Source organism: Mesoplodon mirus (genome assembly GCF_964341445.2).
Source record: "Mesoplodon mirus genome assembly, chromosome: 7".
Classification (NCBI taxonomy): Eukaryota; Metazoa; Chordata; class Mammalia; order Artiodactyla; family Ziphiidae; genus Mesoplodon; species Mesoplodon mirus.
In genome coordinates this window covers 110,973,217-110,998,615 of record NC_138983.1, presented here as the reverse complement: position 1 = coordinate 110,998,615, position 25,399 = coordinate 110,973,217, and the positions used below count along the sequence as shown (strand labels likewise).

Here is a 25,399-nt window from a genome sequence, read left to right as displayed (position 1 = left end):
CCCAAACTCATTCTACAAGGCCACCATCATCCTGATACCAAAACCAGACAAAGATGCCACAAAAAAAGAAAACTACAGGCCGATATCATTGATGAACATAGATGCAGAAATCCTCAACAAAATACTAGCAAACGGAATCCAAGAGCACATTAAAAGGATCATACACCATGATCAAGTGGGGTTTATCCCAGGAATGCAAGGGTTCTTCAATATATGCAAATCAATCCATGTGATACACCATATTAACTAACTGAAGGAGAAAAACCATACGATCATCTCAATAGATGCAGAAAAAGCTTTTGATTAAATTCAACACCCATTTATGAGAAAACCCTCCAGAAAGTAGGCATAGAGGGAACTCAACATAACACAGGCCATATATGACAAACCCACAGCCAACATCGTTCTCAATGTTGAAAAACTGAAACCATTTCCACTAAGATGAGGAACACGACAAGGTTGCCCACTCTCACGACTGTTACTCAACATAGTTTTGGAAGTTTTAGCCACAGCAGTCAGAGATGAAAAAGAAATAAAAGCAATACAAATCAGAAAAGAAGTAGTAAAAGTGTCAGGGTTTGCAGATGACATGATTCTATACCTAGAGAATCCTAAAGAAGGTACCAGAAAACTACTAGAGCTAATCAATGAATCTGGTAAAGTAGCAGGCTACAAAATTAATGCACAGAAATCTCTTGCATTCCTATACACTAACAACAGAAGATCAGAAAGAGAAATTAGGGGAACAATCCCATTTACCATTGCAACAAAAACACTAAAATACCTAAGAATAAACCTACCTAAGGAGACAAAAGACCTGTATGCAGAAAACTATAAGACACTGATGAAAGAAATTAAAGATGAAACAAACAGATGGAGAGATATGCCATGTTTGTGAATTGGAAGAATCAACATTGTGAAAATGACTATACTGCCCAAAGCAATCTACAGATTCAATGTAATCCTTATCATACTACCAATGGCATTTTTCACAGAACTAGAACAAAACAATTCACAATTTGTATGGAAACACAAAAGACCCCGAATAGCCAAAGCAGGCTTGAGAATGAAAAATGGAGCTGGAGGAATCAGGCTCCTGGACTGCAGGCTGTACTACAAAGCTACAGTCATCACGGCAGTATGGTAGTGGCACAAAAACAGAAATATAGATCAATGGAACAGGATAGAAAGCCCAGAGATAAACCCACGCACATCTGGTCACCTTATCTTTGACAAAGGAGGCAAGAATATACAGTGGAGAAACGACAGCCTCTTCAATAAGTGGTGCTGGGAAAACTGGACAGCTACATGTAAAAGAATGAAATTAGAACACGCCCTAACACCATACACAAAAATAAACTCAAAATGGATTAAAGACCTAAATGTAAGGCCACACACTTTCAAACTCTTAGAGGAAAACACAGGCAGAACACTCTATGACATACATCACAGCAAGATCCTTTTTGACCCACCTCCTAGAGACATGGAAATAAAAACAAAAATAAACAAATGGGACCTCATGAAACTTAGAAGCTTTTGCATAGCAAAGGAAACCATAAACAAGATGGAAAGACAACCCTCAGAATGGGAGAAAATATTTGCCAATGTAGCAACTGACAAAGGATTAATCTCCAAAATCAAACTCAAAAAAAACCAACGACCCAATGCAAAAATGGGCAGAAGGCCTAAATAGACATTTCTCCAAAGATATACAGATTGCCAACAAACACATGAAAGCATGCTCAACATCACTAATCATAAGAGAAATGCAAATCAACACTACAATGAGGTACGACCTCACACCGGTCAGAATGGCCAGCATCAAAACACCTACAAACAATTAATGCTGGAGAGGGTGTGGAGAAAAGGGAACCCTCTTGCTCTCTTGGTGGGAATGTAAACTGATACAGCCACTATGGAGAACAGTATGGAGGTGCCTTAAGAAACTAAAAATAGAACTACGATATGACCCAGCAATCCCACTACTGGACATATACCCTGAGAAAACCATAATTCAAAAAGCGTCACGGGGCACTGTGACGTTCCCAGGGAGGAACGAAGCGTAAGCAGCGCAGGGCATTTTGGGAGGGGGATCGTTTCACACGGCTCCATTATACCGCTGCCCGCTGCCTCCATGGTTTCCCTTCCCTCCCCATTACCGCCTCCCGTCCCTAAGCCCCAACGGGAAGGCTGGGCCTAGGGTGGGGGAGGCCGGAGTGAAAGGAGGAAAGCGGAAAAGGGAGAAAGGGAAGAAGTGAGGAGGAAGGGTGAGTCGGGAAGGGTTAGTGGTAGAGGCTAACGTGCGAAGCGCGCAAGCCCAGCGGACGGACTGACGGACGCGCCTGTGCTTCTGCTGCCGCGGCTGCGGCGCCCGCCCGAGTCACGTCGGAGCAGCGGCGGCGGCGGCGGCGGCGGCAGCAGCGGAAACAAGAGGGGAGCAATGGCGGCCGACAGCCGAGAGGAGAAAGATATAGAACTTACTGTTCTAGATGCTATTGTGTCTGAAATACCAGAACAGGATGATGAACTCTATAATCCAGAGAGTGAACCAGATAAAAATGAGGAAGAGGGTTCAAAAAGAAAAAGGGACCGAATGGAATCTACTGACACAAAGCAACAAAAGCCTTCTGTTCTTTCAAGACAATTGATTTCTAAGCCACTGAGCTCATCAGTCAGCAATAACAAAAGAATGGTTAGTACAGACGGAAAGCCAGTCACAGAGTATAAAAATGAGGACTATCAAAGATCTGAAAGATACAAACGTCTAGAAGCTGATCGGAAGACTCGTTTGTCAAGTAGTGCCTCCAGAGAACCTTATAAGAGTCAACCTGAGAAAACATGTGTGCGGAAAAGGGATCCTGAAAGGAGGGTCAAATCCCTTACACCAGATGGCTCTGAGAGAATTGGGCTTGAAGTGGACAGACGTGCAAGCAGATCCAGCCAGTCTTCTAAGGAGGAAGTGAACTCTGAAGAACATGCCTCTGACCATGAGACTGGCAGCAGTGGTTCTTCGGATGAGCAAGGCAACAACACTGAGAATGAGGAGGAAGGGGTGCAAGATGTGGAGGAAGATGAAGAGGTGGATGACGATGGAAAGGAGGAAGAGGAGGAAGAAGAAGAGGAAGAGGAGGAGAAGGAGGAGGAGGAGGAAGAAAAAGAGGAAGAGGAGGAGGAGGAGGAAGAGGAGGAGGAGGAAGAAGAATATGAACAGGATGAGAGAGACCAGAAGGAAGAGGGAAATGATTATGACACCCGAAGGGAGGCTATCGACTCTCTTTCCTTCACGGATGGGCCTGTCAGATCTGGTTCAGGAACAGATGGATCAGAGGAGAAAAAGAAGGAAAGGAAGAGAGCTAGAGGCGTATCTCCTATTGTTTTTGATACAAGTGGAAGCTCTGCATCAGAGTCATATGCAGGTTCAGAAAAGAAGCACGCGAAATTACAATCTGCCGTTCATGTTGTCCGAAAAGATCAAACCAGTAAACTCAAATATGTCCTACAGGATGCGAGATTTTTTCTCATAGAGAGTAACAGCCATGAGAATGTGTCCCTTGCCAAAGCTAAGGGTGTATGGTCTACACTGCCAGTAAATGAGAAGAAATTAAATGCTGCATTCAGATCTGCAAGGAGTGTTATCTTAATATTTTCTGTGAGAGACAGTGGAAAATTTCAAGGATTTGCAAGACTTTCTTCAGAATCACACCATGGAGGATCTCCTATACATTGGGTACTTCCAGCAGGAATGAACGCTAAAATGCTGGGAGGTGTCTTTAAAATTGACTGGATTTGCAGGCGTGGACTACCCTTCACTAAGTCGGCTCATCTCACCAATCCTTGGAATGGACATAAGCCAGTAAACATCGCACGTGATGGACAGGAAATTGAACTTGAATGTGGAAAGCAGCTTTGTCTTCTATTTCCCCCTGATGAAAGTATTGACTTGCATCAGGTCGTTCATAAAATGCCTCACAAGAGAAGAATGCATTCTCAGCCCCAGTCAAGAGATCGTCCATCCCGTCGAGAACCAGTCCGGGATGTGGGAAGGCGTCGACCAGAAGATTATGATATTCATAACAGCAGAAAGAAAGCAAGGATTGACTATGCCCCTGAGTTTCATCAGACACCAGGGTATTTAAAGGATCCACGATACCAGGAAGTAGATAGACGGTTTTCAGGAGTTCCCCGAGATGTGTTTTTAAATGGGTCCTACAATGATTATTTGAGGGAATTTCATAACCTGGGACCACCAGCACCTCGGCGAGGAATGACTCCTTATCCTGGAATGGAACGACCTCCACACCATCAGCACCATGCTCCACCTCCTCAAGCTCATCCCCCCTACTCAGGACATCACCCAGTACCACATGAAGCAAGATACAGAGATAAACGACTACATGATTATGATATGAGGGTGGATGATTTCCTTCGTCGAACACAAGCTGTTGTCACCGGTCGGAGAAGTAGACCTCGTGAAAGAGATCGGGAGCGACAGCGAGATCGCCCTAGAGATAACAGAAGAGACAGAGAACGAGATAGAGGACGTGATAGAGAACGAGAAAGAGAGCGATTATGTGATCGGGACAGAGACCGAGGGGAGAGAGGTCGATATAGAAGATAATGTGCTTTTGGAAGCACCGAGTCTTTAAAAATAAAAAGAATCTTGTATTTTTCTTGTTGTGTGTGTTTACAAGTAGTAAAACTATTTTCAACTGTCTACTTGAAGTTCATTGTGTAGAAGGATTTATTATGACCCGCTTTGTTCCAAGCATGCAGTATAATAAGAACTGGAAAAACTCAAATCCTCCAAAAAATGCACAGTTGACAATTTGAGTTGAGGCTTTTATTGTGGCAGAATGGAACAGCCCAAGAATGTAGATATTGATTCAGTCTCCATAAATGTTCATCTACATATAATATGTTCATCCTAGAGTTTTTTGTTTGTTTGCTTGCTTTCTTTTGCATCTTGATGGATGACTGGCACAATATTTTGCTTTGATGTATTTCTAAATGTAGGTGCACACGGTTCAGTAAAAATAATGCTGCTATCAAGTATGCAAATATTGAAATATGATGGTTTGACTGTAAGGCAGTGCTGTAGCAGCCTCTTGGTTTCTCCTTTTCCTTTTTTTAATCTTAAAAAAAGTCACTTTTTATGTTTCTTCCATCTTCAATGATGAGAGCAATATTAAGACGTTGCTATCTAATTTTTAGTCTTTTTAGATAAAAAAATTCCTCTGTTCAGTAGCATGGTTGATGCTATTGTTTAGCCTTCCCCTCCAAACTGTATACATTGGCTTGGAATGTTCACAACTTGCATGTGTGGCAGCGGAAGATAATTCCCATATTCTACATTGCTACTGTTTTGTATAAAATAAATTGGTAAAGATTGACAAAAAAAAAAAAAAAAAAAAAGAGTCACGTACCACAATAACCATTGCAGCACTATTTACAATAGCCGGGACATGGAAACAATCTAAGTGTCGATAGACACATGAATGGATAAAGAAGATGTGACACATATGTACAATGAAATATTACTCAGCCATAAAAAGAAATGAAATTGAGTTATCTGTAGTGAGGTGGATGGACCTGGAGACTGTCATACATAGTGAAGTAAGTCAGAAAGAGAAAAACAAATACCGTATGCTAACACATAAAAATGGCATCTTAAAAAAAAAAAAAGGTTCTGATGTACATAGGTTCAGGACAGGAATAAAGAAGCCGAAGTAGAGAATGGACTTGAGGACACAGGGAGGGGGGAGGGTAAGCTAGGATGAAGTGAGAGAGTGGCATCGAAATATATACACTACCAAATGTATAATAGTTAGTGGGAAGCAGCCACATAGCACAGGGAGATCAGCTCAGTGTTTTGTGACCACCTAGAGGAGTGGGATAGGGAGGGATGGAGGAAGACGCAAGTGGGACGGGATACGGGGATACATGTATACATATAGCTGATTCACTTTGTTATACAGCAGAAAATAACACAACATTGTAAACAATTATACTCCAACAAAGAGGTTTAAAAAAATTTTTAAAGACCATAATGAGATATCACTACATCTATTAGGACAGCTAAAATGAAAAATAGTGACAATAACAAATGCTGGCATAATGGAGAATCTGATCTCTCATATATTGCTAGCGAGAATGTAAAATGGTACACTTGGGAAATCAGTTTGGCAGTTTTGTTAAATTAATGAAACATACATTTATACAACCCAACCATTTCACTCCTTGGTATTTACACCAAAGAAACAAATACCTATGTTCACACAAAACCAGGAAATGATCGTTATAGCAGCTTTAAAAACAACTTAATTGAAGTATAATTGACATATAACATCAGATCAGTTTCAGATGTACAACATAATTGTTTGATATTGGCATATGTTGCAAAATGATCTCCACAATATGTCTAGTTAACACCTTTCACCATACATGGATACATTTTTTTTCTTGTGATGATAACTTTTAACACCTACTCTCTTATCAACTTTCAAATATACAATATAGTTTCATTAACTAGAGTCACCATGCTATACGTTACATCCCTAGGACTTATTTTATAACTGAAAGTTTGTACCTTTTGACCCCCTTCACTCCTTTCATCCACTCCCCACTCCCTTGCCTCTGGCAACAACTCATCTGTTCTCTGTATCTATGAGCTCAGTTTTTTTGTTTTGTTTTGTTTTAGGTTCTACATATGAGTGCTAGAGCAGCTTTATTTGTAACAGCCAGAAACTGAAACAAACAAAATGTTCCTCAATAGGTGAATGGCTAAACAAACTGTAGTATACCCATATTATGAAATTAGCAGGAATTAATTAACTCAGCAATTAAAAGGAATGAACTATTAATACACAACAATTTGGATGGATCTCAAAAATACATTACGCTAACTAAAGAAAAGTGAATCTCAATGCCACACACTATAAGATGCCATGTACATCAGCAGTCCCCAACATTTTTGGCACCAGGGACCGGTTTCGTGGAAGACAACTTTTCCCACAGCCAGGGGTTGAGGGTGTGGTGGGATGGTTCAGGCAGTAATGCGAGCGATGGGGAGCGATGGGGAGCAATGGGGAGCGGCACATGAAGCTTCCCTTGCCCGCCGCTCACCTCCAGCTGTGTGGCCCGGTTTCTAACAGGCTGCAGACCAGTATCAGTCTGCGGCCTGGGGGTAGGGGACCCTTGATGTACATAATATTCTCCAAATGACAAAATTATAGAGATGGAAATCATACTAGTGGTTGCCAGGGTTATGGGATGGTGAGAGGTTGGGCGAAGGGGGCAGCTACAAGAGAGTAGCACAAGGGAGATCTTCGTGATGATGGACCAGTTCCCTATCTTGACGGCACTGGTTGCTAAATGAGTCATGTGACAAAATGACATAGAACAATATACAAACATTGCACCAATGTCTATTTCCTCGCTTTGATACTGTACTATAATGGTGTAAGATGTAACCACTGGGGGAAACTGAGTGAAACGTTCATGGTCCTCTTTCTCTCTATAGTACAGAGTGAATCTATAGTCTATATTTAGTTTATGAATCTATAATCATTTTTAAATAAAAGGTTTAAAAAACAAATATTCATGTTAAATTTAACATTTAACATTTTATTTATGTGTTGCAAAAAAAGTCTTTAGGGCTTCCCTGGTGGCGCAGTGGTTGAGAGTCCGCCTGCCGATGCAGGGGACACGGGTTCGTGTCCAGGTCCGTGCCACGTGCCACGGAGCGGCTGGGCCCGTGTGCCATGGCCGCTGGGCTTGCACGTCCGGAGCCTGTGCTCTGCAACAGGAGAGGCCGCAACAGTGAGACCCGCGTACCGCAAAAAAAAAAAAAAAAATCTTTAAGACACACTAAGTGAGATAAAAGCAAGGCTAAGAATGATGTATTAAAATGGTGTGCTCTTATTTATTTTTTCTTTTGGAAGGGCCATATATGCATATATAAATGCTTACATAGTCATAGAAATTTCCTAAGTGATAGTCAAGAAATTAATAACAGAGGCTGCCCCTGGGCAGGAGAGAGATTGGGGTAAGAGACACTTTGAAAAGTGAAAAGGGGCCGTATTAATAATTCTACAGTGACAACAGGCACTGACGGGACAAAAATGGGAAAATCAGAGTTTATGGTCACTGATAGTATGCACTCAACAAATGTCAATAATTGTTATTTTCTTTTTTCTTCCGTCTATTTTTATCTATTTTGTACAAGAAAATATTTATGGTAACAGGACTAAGTTCGTTTTATTAACCCTTCTTCTGAAAAAAAATTAAGTTAGTTTTAAAACGTTGTTAAGCCCCTCAAATATATGGTAGAACATCACTTAAAACACCTCTAATTTACTCAGCGGTCAACAATCCAAATGCCTAGTGGGCCAGTCAGGTAAGGTAGATGTGTGAATTGGGTCATGTGTAGTATTTAGGAAATGGCTGAGACTGTGACAAACTGGAAAGAACTCCAAGACAAAGCACTCAAATGCAAATGTTTATAAGACTCAGCCTGGGCCAGAAAAACACAGCAATGTCCTGCCAGTGCCCACTAGCGACCCCATCCATGTCTGCTCGCTAAGGCATCCTGTTCCACTGCAGACAAGTCTAATTCCTAGAAAGTTCTTTATGCTGAAGTGACATTTACCTGTGGTGATTTCTCCCTATTAATCCTAGTTCTGAGCATTTCCTTCATAGTGAGAATTGGGGACCTGGTTTCACAACAAGTTAACTGGACTTGTTGGCATCCAATTAAGATCTCGTTCCTTTACTAAGTGCTCAGAGCTGCCTACAGGTGGACAATGTAACTCAAGTTTGTCCTCACACAAACCAGGGTAAATGCAAACTCTGTCATTTAACAGATCTAATACATTGAAAAAGTGATTCAATCTTTACTTATCTTCCTATTCAAAATGAGGATAATAAAAACGGCCAATTTGCAGAGTTGCTGTGAAGATTAAATACGGAAACGTTAAAATGCCAAGTACATGTCAAAGAAAATGCCTCCTCCTGTCAGAAAACAATTGTGACAGAGGTTACTTTGGAGCTTATTGTTCAACTTACGTGGATTTTGTGAGAGTGGAAAATATGCAGATTTTCAGAGTAATTCCATAGCCAGCGATCCAAGGTTGAGCTTCCTCTCTTCCCAATCTACCAGGCATGTTTCCTCATTTCGCCACTAGATGGCAGTTGCTTCCCAGAGCATTTGAGCTCCAAGGAAGTAAAATCTCCAAAGCTTATCCAAGGCTCTCATTCATGTTACAAATCAGGTCTAGAGCCACACCAAGTAACAGGATGTCTATCCTCTCAAGGAGAATTTGTTTCACTCAGTAACCAAGAAATTCAGAGCCCGTTCCTGAAATTCAACGGGGGAAGAGGTGATGGTCCAGAAGAGCAATTTATTACTCACGCACGCAGCTAACCTGGATTTGCTCCTGCCACAGGGCCTTTGCGCTTGGCTGTGCCATCTTCCTGGATCCTCTTCCCACAGGCATTTGTATAGCGTACCCCTTTCTGTATTTACTTACTAGCTCACAGCACCCATAACCTAAGTCCCAGGACAGCTGGGGCTGTGTTTTGTTCCTTACAGCATCCCCAACCTCAATAACTGTGCCTAGTACATACTAATAAACATTTGCCCAATAAATACCTGTCAAGAGAAGCTTAAATGAATACCTAAGTTCTCAAAAGTTGCTCATCCACTAGCTAAAATAACACTCTTTCTCTTTTCCTTAAGAAAGCAAATCCAGATGCCAGAGAAGGAGAGAGACTCTGTCTAACCAGCCGAGGACTGAATGTGGCCATGGTCCCCAACCCTCACCTGTGGAAATCACATCTCATCTCCTACATTGCTTGAGCCTCCGGTGACCATGGCAAGGCTAATAAACTGACCTGAGGTAATGGGGGAAAGTCAGGGATGATCCTTTTCTTTCCTTATCAGTAACATGGCTTTTAATAGTCATTCTGGACAAAAAGCTATTGCCAAAACCCAATACTCCTTTCTTTTGTCTTTTATCCACACCTCTATTTTATAGGTGCCACAAACTCAAATAAATCTATTCTCTTCTTCCACAAACTGTCCCCGATAATGGCACCCCAGTCACAGGACTTCAGCTCATTGCTCTCCTTGGACACCACATGTAACTGTCACCCCCTAATAATCCTACCTCAAGCCTCTACACTCCTCTTTCCCATTCTTACTGCCATCACCCAGGGCCCTCGTTTCCCTGGGCTGTCACCAAAGTCTACTGGACAAAATGCACAGCTCTATGACCTGCTCAAAATTTCTATGGGCCCTTTAATATCAGCGTATTTCATCTCCTTTGTGAAGCCTTCTCTCTCCCTGCCTCTCTGAGTAGAATTGACCCTCTGTTCCATGTGTCTCCACTTGTTTCATGTAGATTTCTCTCATGGTATCTATCCCTCTTTATTGCAATGCATTTTTACCAGCTGTTTCTCACTAGAGTAACATGATGGTTGGGCCATATTTTATTCATTTGTCTATTATTGGTTTTTCATGCCCAGCATCTAAAAATGCATCTGCAACATACTGATGGCCATAATGGGTCCCCACTACCTGCCAAATAATCCCCAACCTCTTGTCCTATCATTCAAGGGCACCAGTATGTCACTTAATTGTTTCCCCACATGTCCCATCCACTCCCAGGCATTGCTGGCCACCTGGGCGTCCCTGTACCACATATCAGGGACTACCTAGTGCCCGTGGAGAAAGGTCTCTGAATGATAAACTGTAGTACATGATGGTAGATCATACTGTCATCTAGTTGAGTCTAGAGCCAGATTACCTGGGTTCCAATCTCCCTTCCACAGTTTACTGGTCCTGTGACTTGGAAAAGTATTACTTTAACCTCTATGGGCCTCACTTTCCTCACTGGCAAAAAGGTGGTAATAATAGTACCTCTCCCATAAATTGTTTTCTTTCTTTTTCCTTTTTTTTTTTTTTTTTTGGAGGATTGGGTTAATATATGTGAAGCTCTGGAACAATCTTGACAAATAGTAAGCATTCAATTAATTCTAATTATTATTAAGCATCTGCTGTATATCAACTGTGATGCCAGAAACTTGACATATATTACATCTAATCCTTACAACAACACCAGAAGGAGGCAAATTTTCCTCCTTCAACTGGTAAGAGGGCTAAGGCCCATAGAAGTTGAGGATCTTCCTCAAATTCACATGGTCAGGAAGTGCTGCTGTCTCTCTCCTCTCTGCTAATTCTTTCCAAACTCCAGTCAACTGCATCCCACTTATGAGACTTTTGCCATATGTGTACTGTTGTTTACTAAGTATTCTTACATTTGGCTCTTTTTCCTTGTAATAAATATAATCTAAACTTCATTTCACTTTCACAAATGAGATTGATGTGTTGGCCACTTATCCTAATTCACATTAAAATAAATACAAAATTCTTAAATGTTTGTCCACCTTTCACTTAAAAATATCAAATATTCCACAGTACTCAGTCAATGCAGTACTGGACCATGATGCTGAGCTTGTTTTGATTTACATGAGTTGATCTTCTGTACAACAATGTGCATATAGTTAAAAATACTGTACTGTACACTTAAAAATTTAAGAAGGCAGATTTCATGTTATGAGTTTTTTACCACAAAAGAGAGAGTGAAAGAAAAAAAAAAATTACAAAACAATAATAGTGAAAGAGAGAGAGAGAGAGCCAGAAATGTGTAGTTAAAGTAATAAACAGAACTTCAATTCTAGACTTCAGTCCACTGCTTAAATAGCTTTGGTACAGTTGGCAATTCTCTCAACAGTTACTTTCTCTTATCTATTTCATATGGATAACACTGCAGGCTACAGCTCTTTGAGGTGCTATAGGAAAACTAAAATTAGTAACTGATGGGATAATATTGTGAGAAATATAAAGTACCCCATAAATCAATATTTTATGTATTCCTTGTGCAAAATAGTAATAATGTGTACTCATACCAGGATCAAATTAAAATAATACAGGACCACAATGATAAGCTCTTGTCAATAATCCAGTAGGAATTGTTATTAGATTCCAATCCAATCAGCCCTCTCAAGGGAGAGAAACTGTGCTTCCTCATAAAAATGGAATTTTCCTGACTAAGCTATTCTCCAGGTAGACAAAGTTTTCTCTTTATTATGGGCATATAATACAGTGAAAATACAGTTCAAAAATTTTTATTCTGGCAACAAAAGTTTAAAAATTTACTTGTGTTCCGACCAGAGAAAGTGAGAAGTGCAACCTCCACTTGCAAATTACAAAATCCCATATTCTGAGAATTTTGAGCGTGCTCCAAAGTCTCATCCGGGTCCTGCACAAAGGGCGTCACTGTTGAGACACAGCTTAACCTGGATTTCACGCATGACGAATGCACCTTCTATACACAAACACAAACAACCCAATACTGCAGGTGATGATTATTTTCCCATAAATTCAAGTACTTATTCATGTCCATAGTGTCCCTTTGCTAGAGAAGGGTCTGGTACCATTTTTATTTTACTGCATTTGCTTTTCACTTTTTTTTTTTTTTTTTGCCCTACGCGGGCCTCTCACTGTTGTGGCCTCTCCCGTTGCGGAGCACAGGACCCGGACACGCAGGCTCAGCGGCCATGGCTCACGGGCCTAGCCGCTCCGCGGCATGTGGGATCTTCCCGGACCGGGTCACGAACCCGTGTCCCCTGCATCGGCAGGCGGACTCTCAACCACTGCACCACCAGGGAAGCCCTGCTTTTCTCTTTGCTTAACAAACATAATCTGGGGATGTTCCTAATACAGTTAAAACATAAGTACTGTTGGTTTTATAATTTCTGTCAGCATTGGTGAAAATCAAGCACAGTAAAATTTTCTTTTATTAAAAAAAGAATTACTTATTTTATAAAGAAAAAAGACCATAATGCCTATTTATTCCCGGTAGAAGTAAGCTTCAATTTATATGCCAATTTTGAGGAACTGGCAATGGCTGCCATAGTGTGCTCTCTGACTGCCAAGGACGCAGGTGGCAGGGGTGAGGGCACTGGTCAACTATTTGCCATTCTTCATCTGGTCCAATCCATTCAACTTTCCACAGGTTATTCCCCCACCGACTTCTCTTTCTCCCACCACCGTTCCCTTACTGGATAACCAGTAGGGTCAGGTTTTCCCAAGGGACAGTATTAAGTAAGGGAGGAAGGAAATGCTGGCAACTCTCTTGATCCTGGAGTGAGGGTGTCTTAGGAGATACACTGGGGACCCAGAGCCATCAGGAAGGAGTTGAAAGGACTATGAGATGATGTGCTACATGGGGCATTCCAGTGAGGAGAGCAAAGAACCTCAAGAAGTTGCACCAGCCAGACACAATAGGATCCTGGCAGGTAAACATTGTTTAATGTGATGACTGTGTATTAAACCTGAAATCAGCATTTAGCCCCTGTCAGTAAGCCAGCAGGATGCCTCTAAGTGCTTACTGTGGCTCTTGCACGGGTATATTTTCCTGCTCTAACACGTACTTAAGGCAGACACTGAGCTGTGGTGAGGGATCTCGTTCATGATTATTTACCTGAGCCAAGCTGTGATGTTCATCTGGACAAGTCTCTACTTATTTGGTCCCATTTGAAGGATTAAAAAAAAGTCCTCCTGGGCTTCCCTGGTGGTGCAGTGGTTGAGAGTCCGCCTGCCAATGCAGGAGACACGGGTTTGTGCCCCGGTCCGGGGAGATCCCACATGCCGCGGAGCGGCTGGGCCCGTGAGCCATGGCCGCTGAGCCTGCGCGTCCGGGTCCTGTGCTCCACAATGGGAGAGGCCACAACAGTGAGAGACCCGCGTACCACAAAAAAAAAAAAAAAAAAAAAAAAAAAGGCCTCCTACTGATTCTCCTACTGTAGTTCTTCCTGTTCTTTCTGGTTCTTAGAAAGGAAGGAACGTTTGTACAGTGGTTATGCTCACTCCAAAAACTACAAAAGAAAAGCCAGAGGTCCTTTCTTTGTTAGCAAGACTAGAACTCTTTTTCAGAAAATCTTAAAGGACCACTGTGTGGAAAAGAACATAGCAGGCCTGAGCTGCTATCCTTAGAAAGCTCTGCCTACAAAGTTGGCCTTTGGCTGGCTTCAAGAAACATGGATTTTAGAAGGGTTCCCACCATTAACAGATTCGGTGGTTCACTGTGCCTAAACTGCTTATGCAAACAGTATGGTCTATGCAGAACACCTGCTTTCCTTCTGGGAGTTGGCAATTTGGATTCATGCCTGGCAAAGGCAGGAAGAGGGCTCATGTCAACTGCACCCAATAAAAACCCTGGGCATTGCGTCTCTAGTGAGCTTCCCTGGTTGACAACACTTCAGACATGTTGTCACAACTTGTTGCTAGGAGATTAAGCACACCCTATGTGACTCCACTGGGAAAGAACCCCTGCAAACTTGCACCTGGCTTCCCCTAGACTTGGTCCTTCTGCTTTTGCCTTTGCTGATTTTTCTCTGTATCACTTCACTATAAGAAATCATAGCCATGAGTATGACTATATGCTGAGTCCTGTCCATTCTCCTAGCAATTGTGCAACCTAGGGGTGAACATGGGGAATCCACCGACACAACCACTTTTGCTTTACCATACCCTAGGGATATAAGAAGATGGGTCATGGCCAGAAAACCAAATAAACTTAAGCTAAGAATCTGAAACTTAAATATAAAATGTGAACTCCATAACTATCAACTAGAGAATCACTCTATATCTTGGACATGTGGGGAAACATGATGAACTTTCTGTGGCAATTGCAGAAGGGGTATTTTGCCCTTGAAAAGCATCATTTAGTTTATGACCTGATCTTGTATGGAAGAAAAGAAAGTTGCTATATAAGTAAATGCTAGTTAACACAAACGACCTTCTTTGCAGTAGATCTCAAAACTAGAAATCTAAGATTCCTCTTTACTTGTTTTAGGCCCTGTCTTCTTTTTTAAAGGCATTTGGAGGACTTTAAATGTAGGGACCTAAGAGGTCATCATCCCTTCTCCTATCAGTATAGAAATCCTCTTTAGAACATTCCTATCAGTTATTGCTTGAGCGCTTCCCTTACACTTAGGGCTTCTCAAATTTTTCCTCCAAAGTGCCCTATGGACATAATATTTTTGGCAAAGAAGTAGTTATAGATGTAGTACAAATTAGATTTACAAATATAAATATCTCTAAACATACCCGTTTTCACTTAAAAAGTCATCTGAATTTTGCATTCTATTTCATTGTATGTGTGTTTGCTTAACATAAAAATATTACAGACTGAGGCAGAACCTGGCACATGTGTGTTTCTATGGAGATTTTATCACCATTCTAAGAAGCACAGTCTGAAATAAAATATATTTATGTAATTTTTTCCTAATTACAAAATACATAAAAGCACAAGGAAAAGGGACAACAGTCATACATAAACTACCTCTGCCCCCAAGACAACTGCGTCTAAGCTTTAAGTGCATGTCTTAGAAAATCTGCTTCAAGGAAAAAAAGAACAGATATAATATATTGTGATAGATTCTACTTGCATAAAATAATAAGAAAGAAAGAAAAACAGAAATTGGGTACTACAATTTCAATAGGAGGAAGTGACTGCAAATCTAACTTTGACTAGAAGATCTAGTAGCGAGAGAGACAGAAAATTAGATATAATAACCATGTTTCCATTTTAAACATACCTTTCCAGCAAGGATCCAAATGCTTTTGTTACAATATGGCAAAGACAGAGTCCAGAAAATTGAAGAAAGGCTGTCTGCACATTTATTTACCTTGATTCTTTGTTAATATAAGGCTAGGCATCTATGTACCCTTTAGTTATACTCAGCTGCTGTCAGCAGAATCACTGCACAGGTTAAGAGCAGTGCTGGGAATTTACTTTCCCGTTATGTGTACACGTCTTTCTAGGAGGTAGAGAACTGAGCCTCACAAGAAAAATTATTGTGTTTGCAAGACTATTAATCTCTGTGTTTGGCCAGATAGGAGACCTAGTAAGGTTTCAAGGGCCTAAAATAAGTGGATATTGCATACGTGTGCACTTGTGCACACACGTGAATGCACACACACATGCACACAGGGAAGATGGGGGTAGAAGTGTGAGGAGGGGCAACACTCCCACTGAACAACAGCAGCATTCCATCAGGCATCTGGCTAAAAAGGCTGGATTTACTCCAGTGTTTGGAAACTCGATGTAGCTACAGTGTTTGAAAGAAACTGAGAACTTGCCCTGTAAGAGGTCCAAGTTCTACTTCTGGTTCTGCTATTTACCAGTTGGTGGGCTTTTGCAAGCCATTTCACTTCTCTGAGCCTGTTTTCCCATCAATAAAATGGGAATCACAATACCCACCTAGAAGGATTAAAGTTGGTTTATTTTAGACTGTCTGGCATGTAATAGATACTTAATACATGAGAGCTCAGAGGGTTGTTATCACTGATAAAATAAAACAATTTACATGAAAGCACTTTGTAATCTATATACTTGAGAGTGGGAGGAAGCCCAGCCTTAGTGGAATGCAAATATTTAGAACTAAGGATTACAATTTTTAAAGGCCTCATTGAGTAAGGAAGGCAAATAGATTTCACTTGGAGGGACAGCTCCATTCAATGAGTGGCTGCTGAAAGAAGTGCTGCATTGTGAAAGAAAAGAAAAATACTGAAGCCATGTCCAGACTCAGAAAGGATTTTGTGAGAAATTAGTTATGTCTTCCATGAGTACAGAAGGGAAATGAATTCCAGCACTCATGCCTGGTATTGCAGACTCAGGTCATGGAAAGGACTCTGTTAGACCTCAAGCCCACCTCCAGCACTTATGGAAAGGCTCCTGCCTTCACCCTGGCTCCTGATCTGTAGCTGCTCCACTTAAGGTTATAGGGAAAGATTTCATGAACAGAAAATGGCAGTCATAAACATCAGACTCGTACAGTGTACGCATGGATGAGACCCACAATATCCCAATCTTTGCAAGTTCATCCAAGGGCATAATCTCAAATCACTGAGTAACAGCAAAAAAGAGCAGGGAATCTTCCCACCCACAATCCAAGGACAAAATTGGACATCAGTTTGTACTAAACATGAGGGTAGTTACAGTGCTACTTTTAGGGTTTTATGAGGAACAAATTAGATGAATATGATAAATGCCTAGAATAGGACCTGGCACATGACAAACTTTCAATAATATTTAACAGCTATTACAATGAAAAAGATTTATTATCTTTTGTTTCAATCATTTATGATATGATTTGAGATTAAGTTATAAAATTAATAATTAATGCAAAACTCAAGCTAAATCAAAATTACTTTTGAATAATCACTAAATTGTCAAAACCTAAAGATTTGAAAGCCCATAGGCAAAGAATAAATGATTTTTTACCTCTGTTTTTCAGGTGAGAGCTCTGTTTATGGAGGGCAAAGGGAGGTCCTCATTGCGGGGAAGGGCAAGAGGAAGAAGAGAGCTGAAGCGGGGGTGCATTTAAGTTAACAGTGTATGTGATGCAAATCCATTTACAATTAACCTTAAGAGTTAAATCAAATAGTATTAAAAGACTTAAAATAAAGCTATCTCTGCTATGCCCCAGTCTGACAACTCAGAGGCAACCACGGCTGCATACTGAATTGGGTCTTCCAGTGTTCAACTTTATTTCTCTAAATAATATGCTTATGCATTTCTTTCTTTATTATCTGTTTTATACATAATCAACTGACTTCTGTTAAGACAGGATATAGCTCTATCACACTCCCAAACCTCTGTCCCTTTTCTTTGCTTACACTCCTTCTTTACTCATATCACATTTAAATTAAATCCATAACTTACATTTTTGATAATGTAAATATTGTTTACTTCTAAGTTGTGATAGTTTACTATGATTAAATTTCCATTTACATAAACTTTCTGTTCTTCCTAAAGAGGTTTTTTCCTAAAAGTTAGTTATTGCTTTATTGTTTTCATTGCTTAGTTTTCTGTGAGTCCATTCCAAGTTTTTTTCAAACGTTCCAGCTGAGTTGATGTGTGCCTATTACCCAACTCAAATACTACCCAACCATTTAACTTAGTTCTATTTTTTCTGAGATTGAAGCTGTCCATCCTGAACAGGTAGGTCTCTAACCTTCATGATGAGTTGTCTATCCTGAAACTTCCCTTCATTTCTCTTCCATACTGCCTTCCTCAACCCGTGAGTATCATGTCTTTTTCTTTCTTTTTTACCCTATCAAGCTTCTGAACGATATTCTCCAGTGACTTTCTGAGAAAAGATACATGGAAAATTGTTTTTTTTTTGACTTACTGATTTGTATCTTGCTTGATGGATTGGTTGGGTAAAAAACTAAGTTAAAGTCATTTTCCCTTAGAATCTGAAGACATTTCTCCACCATCTTGTAGTATTCTGGCCATTTCCATTCCCAAACTTTGTGATCTGGTTTTTTTACTTTATCTATTTTGTTTTGTTTTGGTTTTTGAATTTCAAGGTAATATGCCTTGATATAAGCCTTTTTGTATTTGTTGATCTGGGTAATTGGTAGACCCTTTCAGTCTAGAAATTCTCAGCCTTCAAAGGAGGGAAACTTTCCTATGTTATTTCTTTGATAATTTCTTCCTCTCTGTTTTCTCAGTTCTGTCTTTCTGGAAATTTTCTCCTTTGGATGTCAATTCTCCTGGTTCGATTTCCAGTTTTATCTTTTTCTCCAATTTTTTACCTCTTCATATTTTCATTCTATTTTCTGGACAAGATTCTTCACTTTATCTATACTTTTATGTTTAATAAGATTAACCAATTTACTAAGTATCAGTCGGGATACTTAGTTGAAAGCATGAGAAGCAAATTATGGCTAATTAAACAGAAAGGGAATGTACTTAAAACATTTGTAGTAGTTTATAGAATATTTTGAGACTAAGGAACAAGCTTGGAGGATACAACAGCCAAGAAACCCAAATACCTTACAAAATTTTATTTTTTTTTCTTCCGCGGTATGCGGGTCTCTCACTGCCGTGGCCTCTCCCGTTGCGGAGCACAGGCTCTGGACGCGCAGGCCCAGCAGCCATGGCTCACTGGCCCCGTCGCTCCGTGGCATGTGGGATCCTCCCGGACCGGGGCACGAACCCGTGTCCCCTGCATCGGCCGGCGGACCCCCAACCACTGTGCCACCAGGGAAGCCCCGGAACTTTTTCTATAAAGATGCTGCTTCACCATCACTGGGCATAGTCACCACAGCTCGCACTGCCAATGTCACCAACACTCAGTTTTGCATGTTATCAATAGAATCGTTTCCAATTTACCCCTGGAAGCTAAAAGTAGCTGCAACCACAACTGCCAGACTCACCAGAACAGATCGGTGTGGCACTTGAGAGTCTTCCTGCCACTAGATGCTAATTCAAAGTATGGAGAAGCTGACCATGCCCTAGTTGAAAGCAAATGCTTGGTGTATTCAGTTTCAAAATTGGAGGCTGCTTTGGCCTCATAAATAGGGAATCTTCTAAATATAGGAGGAGAGCTCAGATACTACTAGGTAATCACAAAGGATGAAAATGTCCAGTGAAGTCCACCCCTTTATCTGTCCTACACTAATATTCACCATTCTTCTATACTTACACTTCTAAAACAAATGCTCCTACTACCATAATGTAAACAACCATTCCCTGTTCCACTGAAAACATGCTCATCTTTTGTCCTAGTATCAAAAAAATCGTCAGTCAAAGTCTTGTTATTATTTGTTGCTTCCATTCCAAGGCCAGGATCTCTGTTGATGTCCCTTCTCTTCTGGTCATGTCATAATTCCATCTTCCATTCAATATCCTATAACCTATGGATTAATTTGTAAAGATAACCATAACAAACAAATATAAAATAGTGGAAAAGGGAAGAATTGGAAAGAAGACAATTAGTTCAACGGTTGAGGATACATAATAAAAGAAAATATTGGTAGATGCTACCATCTTATGTCTGCAAATGATCATGAAACCTTGTGGTAGGCTGAAAAAACGCTCCCCAGAGATATGTCCACACACTAATCCCTGAAACCTATAAACGTTACCTTATTTAGAAAGAGGGTCTTTGTAGATGCAATTAAATTAAGGATTTTGCAATGAGGACATTATCCTAGATTATCAATGTGAGCACCAAATCCAGTCACAATTGTCCATATAAGAGAGAAGCTGAGGAAAACTTGACACAGACAGAAGAGGAAAAGTCAGTGTGATCATGAAGGCAGATTGGAATGATGCTGGCCCAAGCCATGGAGTATCAGCAGCCACCCGAAGCTGCAAGAGACAAGGAACAGATTTGTCCTTAGAGTCTCCAGAGGGAGCATGGCCCTGCTAACACCTTGATTTCAGCCCACTGAAGCTGGCTTCGGCTTCTGTGCTCCAAATCTTTAAGATAATAAATTTCAGTTGTATGTGAAAATTTATTACATCAGCCACAGGAAACTAATCCAAAGCTGCAGTAGTATTCAGGATTTCCCATCTCCACTATCAGACCTAGGAGTCTGTAATCCTCAGGAGAGAAATATTCCTCAGGAGATTCTGGATAGTAGCCAGATTTTTAAACTACTTCTCTGGTAACAGCAGCATCTGTTGAAGGGGTCATTTCTTCACCACTCCTGGTATTTCCTTCTACAAGGAGGATATCCTCGTCATTTTAACACTTCTGACTTGTCTACTTTCTCACTTACTGATGAATTTAGAGAGAGAAGCTGGGCATGCATAGTTCAATCCCTTTCTTTTTCGCTCTTTTGGGAGCTAACTGCCTGCATGGAGGCTTTTACAGGTGGGGAGTTTGCTTTTAAATGCTGCAACCTGCACAAGAGGCTTCTAAGTCCAGTGTTTTTACTTTTGTGGGTGATTATAGGTCAAGAAGGCTAATTCCACAGGCAGAACTTGATCCATGGGTGGTTTCAGAGAAATGGCAACTAGAGGCCACTGAGGCCTCAGGAAACACATTGGAGCCCATGGGTCTTCTCAATGGCAGGACATCTGGTGTAGGTGAGAGGACCTCAGATGGAGGCAGTTCACACAGGGGCTGGCAAACAAACTCTGACTTCTCTATCCTCAGCAAAGTTATAGGTCTTTAGTAGATACAGGTAGCTTCAGGGTATTGGCAAAGCAGTTTAACATTCAGCTACACATTGGTTTGATTAATGTACACGTCTCACTTATAATCTTCGAGAGGTAAAAATCCACATTGTTTTTCAGTACTTCCACGATAGAACCCAGAAGAGCAGAGGTTGCTACTGAGGCAGTGGCCTCATTGGAAGTATGAACAGGTCTGTCCTAAAGATGGTTGATCTCCTCCCATGACAAGGATAGGCCACCCTTGGTTAACCACAGGCTTACTGTTCCAGTCACTGGATTGGACTGGGGACAGGGACGGGGGTGGAAGGAAGTGAGTGAGGTCACTGTGTCGTCACTCCTGATGTTTCCTTCCTGGGTGGAAGCCTACAGCCACAATGCGTGCCCACCAGCTCACCTACTCCCCTGATTGATGAGTTGGAAGGGGTACGTGGTCATGCCTAGCCCTTCCCTGTGCTCCCCCTTCTCTTTTGGGGGCTGTCTGCCTGCAGGGAGCACATATTACCCCTCTCCCCAGCCTGTGCTGGAAGCCATGGTGGTGGGGCAAGCTGCCTAATGCTTGGGAACTAGCGGACATGTGAGATTTCCCAATATCAGCTTAACAAAAGAGATACCTTGATCCCACCTGCCTTATTTCTTTGCTTTATTTTTCAATGGCTTCAGAACACAGGAAAGGAAGAGGGCAAGTGGATTAAGAGATTCAAATATACTAGATGGAAAGGGAAGGCACTTAAAACAAGAAGTGCTTACAGACCTTCCCATTTTACAGATTTCTAAACTTTATAGGAAATCAGTGATGTCTCAAATGCTTTTCTCTGAGAACTACTATTTGGATCCCCCTCAAACGCCCCAGCAATGTATAACAAAAGAACAGAGCCCTTAATTTCTCAGTAGAACTATTTCCGTAACACAGTACAGACCTTTTATCCATAGGTTGATTTTTTTTATTTTTGGAGACTATGGAGTTTTACGTGAAATGTGTTCATTATAAATTACGGGATACATTGATCAGGCAAATTTCAGACCTACTAATTTAGTGAAATAAAGAAACTGCAGCAGACCTTGGCTATGGTAAGCATAAAACAGGGACTCTCCATTGGTCCTCAAGTACAGCAGATTTGGAGTCAGGCCTGAGTCCACGTCCTAGAGCTACACTTACTGGCTGTGACAAGTTGCTTAATTCCTCATCTGTTTGCCCGTATGTGTAAAATGGGGGACAGCAATGCCTCTGTTTTACAGTTGTTGTGAGGATGAACTTTAGTGAGATCGTGAACTTTTAATCTGAATACCCGCATTCCTCACCAGCTTGTGAGGATAAATATAGTCACAGTAATATCAGTGTCCAAATTTTTTAATCCCAGTATATACAATTTCAAGACCTCAGCTCCTCTCTCAAAATTCTTGTGAGATTTTCTTTTCTTTCCAGTTTTCTCAACTCTTGAATTCCTCCTTTTCCCTTTGTAATTAATAAGTATTTCATAAAGGAAGTACTTTGAGACCATGCAAATATCTCAATTGTCATTAAGCTATCTATTTTTAATTTGCATGTGTATGGACTAATGGAGTCCTATTTTATTCAATTAAATTATGCTACCATCATTATTTACTTTGATACTCAAAGTGCTCCAGATTTGGTCAGCAGGACCCCTTCAAGCTAGTTATTGCATCTTTTTGCCAGTCTCTGTTATTCTTTACACAATTCCTTACTCTCTAGCCAAACAAGGTATTTCAGGCTTATCTTGTACTTTTCCTTCCCCATCCCAGGAATTAGTCATCTCTCCAAGGAGCCCTGGTCCCTTTGAGGAGAGAATGGTATTTAGAAGCCAAGATCTAGGTGCTAGTTGTGTTAATTACTATTGGGGTGCCACAGCTCCAGGACTCCTTCATTGGATAAAGCTAGATGTAGATGTACATACAATCATACACATGCATATATACACTTGTATATGTGTATACATACATGTGTATATACACAACTACGCATATTTCTCTGTCTATATAAATTGAAAACCATGAGTTCACACTAGTACCTCCAATCCCAATCCAACACCTAGTTTTTTTTCTCTTCCCTTACTTATAATGCCATTCTATGCCTTTGAAAAACCTAGCTCCCGTTATCCAATATTTACTGAATTAATTTATCCTCCTGTACGTAACAGACCTCCTGGATGCCTTGCTATTCTAGACTTCATACAGATGCCCTTTTCACACCTCTCAGCCTCCAATGCCCCTCACTGGCCTGCCATCACTCACATCCCTGCATGGACACCCTCCTCACCTCCTCATGCTCAAGTATACTGTGCTGGGCTCCCCCACTGATAGATACTTCCTCATCTCATTTGGGCTTGATATCCTGCTCTGGACCACCACAGATTTCCCCCCACTAGCACAGATGCCTACCTTTCCTTGATTTCACCCAATGAAATGGTTTCTGAACTAAATTGTTTGAAAAAGGAAAAGAAAGGGAAAAAGGAAAAAAGAGGAAGAATGAGGAATTTAATCATTGAGATAGTGTTCTGATAAGAAATGTGAGCAAGTAGATACTAAAAATCTCAAGATTTTTGCTAAAAGGTGGGCAAGATGTTTAGATATTACATCTCTCAGCTGCCAATGAGATGGCCTATATATGTGGACTGTAACATAAATATGTCTGTGTATGTCCTCACTCTCAACCATCCCCCTGCTTTCTCCATTATGATTACCCTCACTCCCACTGGCATCCCACGCCCACTGTCACCTTCAACGCTTCTGGCAAAGACTGGTACAAATAGGAAACTTAGGAAATCAGTATAGACAAAGATCATTACTGTTTTTCCTCCTTATTCTAAGATAGGTTTATAAAGATCCAGACAAAAAGAGAACATGGTGACAACTCTGAGATAATAATACAGAAAGGGTTTGCAGTATTCAAAATATATTTATTACTCATTTACTATGCTTAATGCAAGTGGCAAGATAGCTCCTGTTTTGCTCTGTGCAAGATCCATCAGCAGGAAAAATGAATGAGAGGAAAATAGAAGTATTTTAAAAACAGAAGTAACTTGTTGTTAGAAGGTGCTTTTGAGGTCCTAACCTGGTCTGCTGAATATTTCTATTAGGAGGAAGCACACTGCCTCCACTTTTCAGCTAACTCCAAGACTTGGATCTCAGGGTGAGCTGTTATGTACCCCCTCGGAATGTCTGTCTCTCCACTGATCCCAGCTCACTCCTCTGCAGTCACGCAGAACAAGTTTAAGAATCCTGTAGGTATTCAAAGACAGCTATTATGTGCCTCCACCTGAGTCTTTAATATGCTTGCTTTCTTAACCTATTCCTTATATGATGTGTTTTGAGCACCTCTTACCTTCTGATTCCTCTCTGTAGAGGTTCCAGTTATGAACACTATTTTTTAAAATTTATTTATTTATTTATTTATTTATTTATTGGCTGCACTGTCTCTTTGTTGCCATGCATGGGCTTTTCTCTAGCTGCGGTTCGCGAGGGCTACTCTGTTGTGGTGGGCGGGCTTCTTATTGAGGTGGCTTCTCTTGTTGCGGAGCACAGGCTCGGCACGCGGGCTTCAGTAGTTGTGGCTCACGGGCTCTAGAACGCAGGCTCAGTAGTTGTGGTACGTAGGTTTAGTTGCTCCCCGGCATGTGGGATCTTCCCGGACCAGGGCTCAAACCCATGTCCCCTGCACTGGCTGGCAGATTCTTAACCACTACGCCACCAGGGAAGCCCAATGACCACTTTCAAATGCAGACTTTAGAGCCGGTCACAACGGTACAGGTGTGTTTCGATGAGTGCTGAGATCAATGAAGCATTTGAGCTGGCACTTCATCTCCTGCATCCAATCCCAGAATACATGCAAGACAGCAATCTCATGCCATGTAAGGCTGGTCACTCTGCTTCTAGACAGTGTCTCTTCAGAAGCAAATTGTCAAGCAAAGGAGCCAAGGAACTCCTGCTCTTCAGTGTGGTCCCCTCAAGAGCTTACTACAGCTCCCAATTCCACTGATTAGGGTTAAGTCTTGTATAATTTTAATGGCAAATATGATAGGAGTGGCAGTGTATTTCATCTCTTTTGTCCATTTTGCCTTATTTTTCAAATTCATCTATTTTTTTTCCCACCTCAGTTCTGGCCTCCATTATCCCACTACTGAGTTATTGCTACGTCAAGCTATTGGGATCCCACTGCCTCTAGGTTTATACACCAAGGCCAGAGTAAGCCCTCTGAAATTAATGATGTCATCCCCTTTCTTAAGAACTTTAAGTAGTTTGCCATCACTCTTAGCCTTCTGAACATAACTTACAAGGCCCAACATGACAAAAGTCTCTATCCTGCTTTATCTTTCTTTACCCTTTACCCACCCAGCCTT

The 25,399-nt window shown here is 41.1% G+C and overlaps 1 protein-coding gene across 1 annotated transcript; it reads left to right on the top strand.

Moving 5' to 3' along the window:
• The first annotated feature begins 969 nt into the window (after positions 1-969).
• Positions 970-4,631, top strand: LOC309808406 (YTH domain-containing protein 1-like). The gene has a single exon (XM_082628707.1). It carries the CDS (start codon positions 2,441-2,443, stop codon positions 4,616-4,618), a length of 2,178 nt encoding a protein of 725 aa, XP_082484833.1. The 5' UTR covers positions 970-2,440; the 3' UTR covers positions 4,619-4,631.
• Positions 4,632-25,399: the final 20,768 nt, after the last annotated feature.

Coding starts and splice junctions, on each gene's coding strand:
- LOC309808406 (XM_082628707.1), top strand. CDS start 2,441: ATGGCGGCCGACAGCCGAGAGGAGAAAGATATAGAACTTACTGTTCTA.